This window comes from Carassius gibelio, chromosome B8 (assembly GCF_023724105.1).
Source record: "Carassius gibelio isolate Cgi1373 ecotype wild population from Czech Republic chromosome B8, carGib1.2-hapl.c, whole genome shotgun sequence".
NCBI classification, from domain to species: domain Eukaryota; kingdom Metazoa; phylum Chordata; class Actinopteri; order Cypriniformes; family Cyprinidae; genus Carassius; species Carassius gibelio.
In genome coordinates, this window is record NC_068403.1 from 16,049,506 (window position 1) to 16,059,802 (window position 10,297).

The 10,297-nt window shown below is 38.0% G+C and overlaps 2 protein-coding genes across 4 annotated transcripts in view; both read left to right on the forward strand.

The window, feature by feature from the left end:
* LOC127963998 (glutamate receptor ionotropic, delta-2-like) overlaps positions 1-3,806 on the forward strand; it is a 409,530-nt gene extending 405,724 nt beyond the window's left edge. The window contains exon 17 of one of the 3 annotated variants that reach the window (XR_008154973.1): positions 1,466-1,601. Coding sequence is in view for 1 of the 3 variants with exons in the window: in XM_052564132.1 (XP_052420092.1) it covers positions 1,466-1,894 (429 nt within the window). In the remaining 2 variants the exon portion in view is untranslated. Of the gene's footprint in view, positions 1-1,465 lie in introns of all 3 variants that reach the window. The other 2 variants (XM_052564133.1, XM_052564132.1) reach the window with 2 other exon arrangements.
* A 3,029-nt stretch (positions 3,807-6,835) lies between these two features.
* Positions 6,836-8,699, forward strand: LOC127964060 (transcription factor ATOH1-like). Its single transcript, XM_052564207.1, has one exon. It carries the CDS (start codon positions 7,225-7,227, stop codon positions 8,110-8,112), a length of 888 nt encoding a protein of 295 aa, XP_052420167.1. The 5' UTR covers positions 6,836-7,224; the 3' UTR covers positions 8,113-8,699.
* The last annotated feature ends 1,598 nt before the right edge of the window (positions 8,700-10,297 follow it).

Here is a 10,297-nt window from a genome sequence, read left to right on the forward strand (position 1 = left end):
GTGTAGCTTTGGAGTGGAGCAACCCATATAAATAGCTTCTTCCCAGCAAGCTGGTATTTGCAAAACTTGTTTTAGATTTATACTGCTGTTGCATAGCCAGACTGAGTGCCTAATTCAGTATTCAATCCCAGAATCCTAATACAGTTGATAAATCCTGTAAGATGTCACTTAAAGCAGTGGTTCTCAATCGGGGGCCACTAGGGGGCACCAGCAAACTTCAAATGATGCATTGATATGTGTTAATAATACAATTTCTAAGCTGTCTATATTTAAAATTGTAAGATTTGAAATCAAATCTTGTACTTATCTTCTTATAGGGCAGAAAAATCAATATATTTTAAAATATAAATAGATTTTAAAGACAAATTTAAGTTCTTATCATTAATAATTAATGTATTGACAGACTTAGTTTCTAAACAAGCACATTTATTATATCAAAGGACATGTTCACATATAAGTGTTTACATGCACCTTTAGTCGAACTAGAGCAATAATCAGACTTTTTAAAATGTAGTGTAAACTGAAATCATACCAGTCAGGCCTTTGTGAAGTCTAATAGATCTAGACTAATAGATCTCAATAATTGTAGTTTTAGACAACAATCTGTCTTTGCATTGTGTGCATGCTTCAGAAGACAAAGGTGATATGTGTGTACCTAATCCTTCAGATATTCAGTTACACATTGTATCACATATACTGTAGCTGGACAGATGCCGAATGTAGCTCCATTATAACTGTGCTAAAAAGGTTGAGAACCACTGGTTTAAAGATTTCAGACTAGTGTCACATCCATAGCTATAAATCTTAGAATAAAATGCCTTGGATTAGATTCATATTTGGATCAATCATAACCCGCCCCACAAAAAAAGTCTATAAGGATTTATAGACTGTATCTACATATCCAAAGATCCATGTGTCACGCAATAGCATTAATGGTGTTGATAGTTCTCAATAAGTCCAAGGACAGTACTAGTTAAGACTGATGTGTTTTCATTAACGTAGCTCAGTATGTTTCCCTTTTTGTACCTTCCTCCCTCCTGATTTTCTTTCTTGCTAACCATGCGAATGCTAAAACCTCATCGGGCCTGCTAATTCTCCATTGACACCCACCTTCAACCTTCTTCTAAATGTTCTCGATGTTTCCATTCATTCCCAACCACATCCGAACACTTCCTTCCCATCTCACTGGCTCACCACCTCTTACCTTGTCTTACCTTTCTTTGCCTGCGTTTCCTCTTCCACCGACCATCCGTTTCCCTATTAACCTCTACGCGCCGTCCCGCTTCACTAACCCATCCCGCTGTATCTGCTTACGATTACACACCTTTTCTCTTCACTTTACACCTCTTTTCTCCTCTGATCCTGTAACAACCTACGCTCCTCCTCCTGTTCTTCTCTCCTTCCTTATTTTCTTCCCGCACCCCTCCCCACTCCACTTTCCTCCTCCGGTTCTCCCCTCCTCTAGGACGATAAGGAGATCGACCTGGAGCACCTTCATCACCGGGTTAACAGCTTGTGCACGGAGGATGAGAGCCCCCACAAACAGTTCTCCACCTCCTCCATCGACCTGACACCCCTGGACATGGACTCCCTCCCGGCCGCACGGCAGGCCCTGGAGCAGATCAGCGACTTCCGCAACACGCACATCACCACCACCACCTTCATCCCCGAGCAGATCCAGACTCTCAGCCGCAGCCTGTCGGCCAAAGCGGCAGCCGGCTTCGCATTCGGCCCCGTGCAGGACCACCGGACTGGGGGGCCCTTCCGGCAGCGGGCTCCCAACGGCGGCTTCTTTCGCAGCCCCATCAAGACAATGTCCAGCATCCCGTATCAGCCCACCCCGGCCCCCAACTTTAGCTACGGCAACGACCCAGACAGGGGCACCTCCATATAGACTGCAGGGGTTCCTGGGCCTGTGAGTTGGAAACAAAAAAGAGATATATGTAAATACAAATGTTCCTTTTCGGTTGTCGTTTTCTCTTGGCTTTGCTCTGCGCGACGGAGCTCGTTCATCCCAACTGAACTCGCCGACAGGACGAGGGTGGATTAAAATGATCTTTATTGTCATTGTGGTTTGTTGGGAGATTTTCCTCTGTGAACTAAATGAATTTGCCTTTTGTTTGCCACATTCGATTCAAATGTTGCAATGATAGTATGTTTACCGGTTTTTTGAATCTTTTTTTTTTTTGAGAAGAAAAAAAAAAAAGACTCTGCCATGTGTTTCCCAGATCTGCAATAACTCAGTTTGGAAGAATCTTGTCAACTCATCGACTGAATTTTGCTTTTGGTTAACGATCAGTACTCCCTCTAACGAACGCCTTCAACATGGCGCTGCTAAACTGAGAGAACACAACCTGCTTCTCTGAAGCTTCACAGCGAGTGACTGTGTTTCTAAAGACCTCTCATCCTCTCTGCCATCTCCCTGAAGCTGAGATCTACTTTGAGTCTGGACACTCTGTGGAAAAGACTCTAATCAACTTTAAAATACAAAAAAAAAAAAAACATTATAATAATAAAGATATTATACTGTGGGGGGGGGGGGGGTCAAATGCTACTAAATGTCTCTTACTGACTTTAAGTATAACGAATCTTTAATGCGTGGAATGTGTCTGGTCAGAGAGTTTTAACAACAACAAAAAAAAAATGTGTTCAGAGCTGTCTGTAGTTTTAGTTTTCTCTTTTTTTAATGATTAGTTTTGAAATTGCTTCAGTGCCATCATCTTACATTGATTTGCACCATTAAGAGTTTTTATTCACTTCTGTAGCCGTACTCCAGGATTCGACAAAAACATTCTGTAGAATAGCTTCATTGTATATGCCACAATCTCGCGGCTGTGCATCATAGATTTTGAAAAATCAAAGAGTGAGAGGGTTTTTAAAAGAAATTCTTAACATGAGCTTTTACTTTTTTTTACTTTACTTTTCTAGTGTCAGCCCACAACCTGATACTATCTGAAAATGCTAATACGGTGGCGACTTTTGAGGGGTTATTTGAAATATATTTCTATTTAATTTCGTAAATGTTAAGGGGTACTATTTATCTAACTTTTTTAAAGTGCTAATTGTTTAAACAAGGCCATCGGGGTGTGGTGAGAGTTTAAAAAAAAACACATTTCTGAGGACAGAAAACAATCCAATCCGTTTCACTAACATAAACTGTATTAATATTTACTAATGTTAGTCGTTTAGAATGAACTTTCAGTTTGTTATCCTCTGACTAATTCGCAAATGTTGTGTGTAGAGAACAGCAACAGTGTTTTGACGCAAGCATTCTAGATGTACTTTTCTTAAGATACGATTACTGAAAGACTATAGGAGCAATTTTATTTAGTATCAGTTTAAAGATTTTTATTTAGAGTAAATGAAGAGACATTAAAGTGTATATTTTACATGCAGATAATTTTTTTGTTGGATTTAAAGAAGATATAGAGTATAAATATCTGAGTCTGTAAAGCTCAGTTAGCCACTATCACATTACAAGAAGTTCTCCACGGTTTCTGACGGTCAGGCATTCTCATTCAACTTCATTTCATTTTAATTTCCAAATCTGGCAAAAAGGAGGCAAGGTTTTTTTTTTCCCGTAAAAGAAGCATGCAAAACCTGCTATGCCTGTAACATTTTTTATTTCATACATAGAATTGTACAGGATTACATCATTTTCAACTGATTATAATGTACAGTATTTAATATAGGCCTATTTTGTTGTATGTGTTGCATATTATTCAAATGGAACAAACTGAGGCCTCTGTTACAAGTGGCAAAGCTTTCTGTGTATAATTTGTCTAATAAACATGTTTTCTACAGTGGTTTTTGTTGTGTTGTCTGTATGATCAAAAATGGCAAACGGATACAATAATGCCCCGAGCTAATGTGAACACTTTCTGTTTTGTCCCTTCCACCTCAGGATAAGCTCATGAAGTTCTTTGAACACAGTGAAGGTTGTGGTCAAAGGTTAGCCACTGTTGGCTTTGGCTTTGTGAACCAGATTCATGCTCTACATGTCAAAGTGGAAGGCACCACATCATTTCAAGTCATGCTCTAGTGACTGAAGAGTTTGTGACCACAAGTTTAACCCTGAACCTGTCATGTTCCAGATGCATTAGGCCAAGTTCTTGTACGTGAGTCTGTTTATGCTGTGTAATGTATGTAATGTGTATGGGTCGTAATGTTGCCTGCTACACTTTTTACCAAACTCTGTCTCTGATGCACCAGAAGGGGTTTTTATTTATTTATTTATTTATTTATTTTTCTTTCTTTTTTTTAACGATTAAAAGTTTACACTTCCCGCACATAGCATACCACCCATTGAGGCTGACATGCAGATAGTTGCCCTCTGTAGCTCTTATAAGGACTAATATACCAATATACAATCCCATGTTAAATGGCAGACGTTTTCTGCATGAAAACAACAGATGAATTAATAATCAAATAGGAAAAGGTTATAATTTCTCTCCGATTAAAGTTGTAGCAAAATGGCTGTTTGTATTTTGATAACTAAGGCTCAAGTTCTGAAGAAAATAAACACTTGATCTACGGTAAGTGCGTTGCAAGTCCACTAGATGTCGCCTTTGAGGCTGTTCAGTTTCCCAGAGCTGTAAAGAGACGCATACTAAAGTGTGCACCTGTTCTGCCATTTAGAAAATCAGAGATCTTATTTGTTTCAGGTTTCGTGTATGGAAAACACTACATCAAATTAAACGCTTGTGAGTATACAAGCTTGCTTTAAACTGTAACATCAGGAGGTTTATATACTGGATGATAAAAGAAAAAATACATTTAATTATTAAATTTAATATATATTAGGCATTACTTTTATCTATGTAAATATTTGTTACATAGATTTTAAAAAATATATACATGTATATGTTATTTAAGATATATTTAATGAAAGGAGTAGCTGTGAAATTCATTATTAGGTTAATAATACTAGGTGTGTTGAGGAGCCCTGTGATGTGTTTTATCGACTTTTATCAGGCACGCGATATCTCTGGGTTTCCCGGGAGACAGGAATGAAGAAGGCAGCACGCAGACTCGATCGCGGTGGAAGCCCCCATCGAGACACATTTTGTGCCCTTTTTCCAAAGAGTTCTTCAGGCGTGTCGAATGGAACACTGAATCTCTATTGTCCCTGGGACACTTTAATAATCGACGGCAGCAATCTCAACCTGTTGTTTGCTTTAGGACCTATTCCAAGACACACAAGCCGCCTGGATGAGGCTCCAGTTGGGGTGAGCTCAGGCGCCAGTCCGCAAGCCTCTGCGCTCTATGAATTCATGAATAAATGTAAAAAGATTCATGTGAAGTTTTTAATGCCAGAAAACAGGAATTAAGGTCCTGTGCATCACTGCCTTACATTAGCTAAGTAATAATTGTTTTAGTGGCTAACTAGGGAACGCTGCTGTAGCGCGTGTCAAAAAGTTTTGCACACGTTGCTGTCTGCACATTTTCCACATTATAACTAATTAACTTCTAATATTGATGCCTTTTCTTATAGTTTCAGGCTTTTTAAATGCCTAACTAGCTGAATTAATGTATTTTATTATACGTTGTTTTATATATATATATATATATATATATATATATATATATATATATATATATATATATATATATATATATATAGCTATATATATATATATATATATATATAGCTATATATATATATATATATATATATATATAATTATTTTTCTATACAGTAAAATCAAAGTGTCATCTGTAATCCTACGAAAAGGGCGTCATCATCAACATTTAATATTATGATTAATAATGTTTTTTTTTTTTTTTTTCTTTTTTCATCATCTTACTGTCCTTTTTGCATTTGCTCTCTTTCTAAAGCTCGTGACAGCAAGAGACTGTCGCGCCTCCAGATCAAGTGTCTGATCTTTGGGAAGCTCTTTTGCTGAAAGGGCGTTCCTTAAATCGGATCAAAAGTTTTTGAACTTGTTCAAAAAGAAAACGAAACTCAATCTGTTATTAACACTCATTTTTGAATGCGTTAATCTCTGCATTAATAAATCAATGAATTAATGCTATTTATTTAATGTCCATGCTACGCAGCTTCTTTTTTTTCAATAGAGAAGTATAAAAAATTGTATATGTGTATTTATTTTATTATGTTAGAATATACGATTGTAAGATTATACGATTACGTAAACTAAGAAATAAATGATAAATGCCTAAATTAATAAAACGTGATTGTAAATGTATGTAGCTAGTTAATTTTAGTTTTTAGTTTTTTTAATTTTTTCTTTAAAGCTAGAACAAGAGGTTTACTTTAAGCAAATGGCGCTAAATTCAGCTGTTCACGAGCACTTAATGGACACAAGCAGATTCAAAGCACGGTGTTCTCAAATAAACTGTTTTTATAACCCCTTTCACTTCATTTGAGACAGTCAAGAGACCAGTTTTGTTGTTTTTCTTTTTTTTTTTTCTTTTTTTTTTTTTTTTACTGTTGCACTTTGTAGACAAACCCCCGGTTTCACAGGCAAAGGTTCAATCTAATCCCAGACTAAATTGTAAATCTGAGCTGTTCCAAATAAAAGAAACTTGAATTGACTGATCTTAAAATATGTGCATGTCAGACATTTGAGGAGTAGGGAGTGAGACTGTGTTGCAACAGCCTTTGTGCTTTTGTTTTGTCTCAAGATGCACACTAAGTATTTTTGTTGTTGTTTTTTTTTTTTTTTTTTTTTTTTTTTTGTCTAAGGCAAGTTTATAAAAACTACTTATATGTCCTAATTGACCTATCACCTAATCCAGTTTTAATCTAGCCCTCTCCATGAAACCAGGCCTAGATCTAATTTCCTAAACATAGCGTGTGACGAGGCTTTCCACAAAACTTTATTCAGTCTCTTAAGTTTCTGAGTGCGTCCTGTGGGACGACCCATTGTGATAATAATTCTCTAGTTAAACAGGTTTGAAGCGCAAAATAACCAAAAAAAAAAAAGTTTGACCATAATAACCTCTCTCGGGTTTACTATTTCTCATTGGTCGCCTACACGCGCCTGCCCCGCGTGCTCTTATTGGTCAAAGCGCCACGCGACCATCTTGAGAAGGGGGGCTCCCCGGCGCGTGCCGCTTTTAAAACCGACGAGTCGCCCTGAGACATCAGTAAAGGAATCACCTTCACCACAGGTGTAAGAAGAGAAATCCTCCACGGCAAAAATCCAGTTCTCTTATCCATAGCCACCCACTTTCCTGCAATAAGCAAAAAACAACAACATGGATGGAATGAATGTGGACGGCGTAAGCACGGATACAAGGGAGGGGGCTGAACTCGACTTCCAACATCCGAACCTGGGGAGGGGGGAGCAGCGCGAGTACCCACCAGCTTTGGCACTCATGGCCAGCAGTGACCCACGCGCCTGGCTGGCTCCCGTGCAGGCTGGCACCTGCGCGGCACACGCTGAATACCTGCTGCACTCGCCCGGCTCGAGCGCGGAAGGCGTGTCCTCTGCCTCCAACTTCAGGAAGAGCAGCAAGAGTCCTGTCAAAGTACGCGAGCTCTGCCGGCTTAAAGGGGCTGTGGCTGCAGATGAGGGCAGACAGCGGGCTCCATCCAGCAAAGCGACCAACGTCGTGCAAAAACAGAGGCGCATGGCTGCCAATGCCCGGGAGAGGCGAAGGATGCATGGATTGAACCACGCGTTCGACAAGCTGCGCAGCGTCATCCCAGCCTTCGACAATGACAAGAAGCTCTCCAAATACGAAACCCTACAGATGGCCCAGATCTACATCAACGCCCTGTCCGACTTGCTTCAGGGCCCCGGTACTAAAGCCGACCAGCCAAACTGCGACCTGCTGCCTGCCAACGCGTTCGAGGAGGACCACTCTCCCAGAGGATCGCCGAGCGTTTGCCGGAGAGGCGCGAGTTACCCGTACCAGTACGAGGACGCATCTTTCGCCTCTTTCATGGAGCAAGACCTCCAGTCGTTCTCTGGAACGAGCAAGTTCGGTTCGGAGGCCAGCAAGGACTCACCTCGGTCGAACCGGAGCGACGGAGAGTTTTCCCCTCACTCGCACTTCAGCGACTCGGACGAAACGCACTTGGAGATGCAAAGCGAGGACGAGCTGTCGGAACTGAAACTGCCCAAGCACAGCGCTTTTTAGAAAACACACCAACCGGACTGTCCATCAATCGTGTCAATCGCATATTTGGGCTTTTTAATAGGCGGCTTTATTTATCCATTTGCTGTATGATCTTTTGATAATGAAGTTGCTGTTGTGTCTGACGCCAATAGATTTAGTTGCCTTCTCGTGACATTGACCAGACCCCTACGCCATGTGAACTGCCGCGTGCAGCAGTGCCATGGGCTCGAATGTCATGCATAAAACTGTCTTCCGTGAACTGTTTTGACACGTCATTGTCATAGGCCTATTTTCGATTGATTACGAATTACGATTGATTTTGAACCCTCTAAGAATTTGCAACTTCTAAAGTTTACGTGCACTTTAAAAACGGGCCATAGGCTTGAGAAACACTGTTTTGTCATGGAACAAGAAATGTTGTGTTTATGTAGAAGTAATGCCAATTTGATGAATATATTTAATATAGCCATTAGATTTTGTACATCCGTTCGTTTTTAATATTTGATTTAACTGCAAAGATGTTGTGTTCTGCTTCCGTAGCTGAAGTAAGCTATTTATTTCCATTTGCCTTGTCAATTTTTTGCGTTATTGAAAATGAACAGTTTTGTTACTCGTATGTTTTGTTTTATTGTGTAGAAATAAAAAAGAATTTAGAAAGTAACATGTTTATGTCTCGTGTCTCTGTGTGATTGTCGTTATACATTTTTCATTGCAATTTATCAAATAACTTTCCTAGAATCTAGATTTTTTTTTTTTAAATAAAGAAAATCCTAATATCTGGGAACCAGCTTTATCTAATGCTATTTAATGTTAATTAAGTTTAGCCCTCAACAAGAACTTATATGTGAAACATTTTATGGTTGTAAATTATATGACATGATCGAATTCATTTTTTAAATATATTATTTTTTTTCGGTACTGTAGCCTATACAATTTTCTATCAAGACGTAGGGTGATCTTGTCTGTGAGACATACAAAACAATCCTTTATTTTTAAGTGTGAACTTTAGTCAAGTAACCTACAGTGCACCATTTAAAGAAAAAAAATGGGTGTTTTCGTAGCGATGCCATAGAGTAATATATATATATATATATATATATATATATATATATATATATATATATATATATTGGTTCAATGAACAGTTCCTAGAAAAACCCCTTTTTCTTAATGTGAAGAATATTTGTATAATGTAAAAATACACTTTTCCCCCCACTATAAACCTTTTGTGGAATGAAAAGGCTCCATGGATTTTAAATGATATTCATGGAACCATCAATGTCAATGATCCTTTTGACCATCTTCTTTTAAGAAACCCTTTCTTAAGTTGGTTATTTGGACAAAAAAGCTCTTAATTTAACATGACTTAAATTATAAGTAATATTTTATATAGCCTATAATTAGATATCAAAGTTATTTTTGGAACTTAAGATTCTATGGCAGCAGACAGCAACACAATGTTGGCTATAATAAAAACATTTAATTTTATATAATATTTCATTTTATTTACTCAAAAATCTGGGAAATCAGATCATCAAATCAATGCACTAAACACATTTAATTTAAAAAAGCAAATAAATAAATAAATAAATATTATTCATCATTAGCCTATTCATTAATTAAAAAAAAATATTAATCTCGCCGTCACCTAATTTAGCTAATATCAGTTCAGCATATTTGTATTATTATTTAGCCTGTTCATTCTGAGTCTGTTTTAAAAACCTTTGAAGTTTTACTTATAGCTGTCAAAAAGCTAAGCTGCAAACGCTTTATTTAGGCTATATTACAAATATTGCTCCTGTTTCACAGGTTTAAAGCCAACCCGATCTCATGAGAAAACGTATTTTAACGAATTTCTTATGATTTGATTCCAATAAAGCGAAAAACCTGCAATTTTAGAAGACGCAGGCATGTTAGGAAAACTTTATTCAGCTGTTCGTTCTACACTTGTTTTAAAACGTTATCTTTAAGTCATATCTTAGTCTCATTGTTAATATTTTCTTTTAGTCAGAGTTTGGAAGCACTTCTCTAAAGGCGTTTAGCACATACGTTAAAGTTTTCTTTATGTGGTTCATATGTATTCTGGTATGCTGCCAACTGCCCCCGTGCCAACTGTCAGCTTCTCTGCCCTCAAGCCATGACAAACATCATGAATCATTTCAGTTTGCGTATGAATTGGATTTAATAGTTTTCTTATCTATCATCA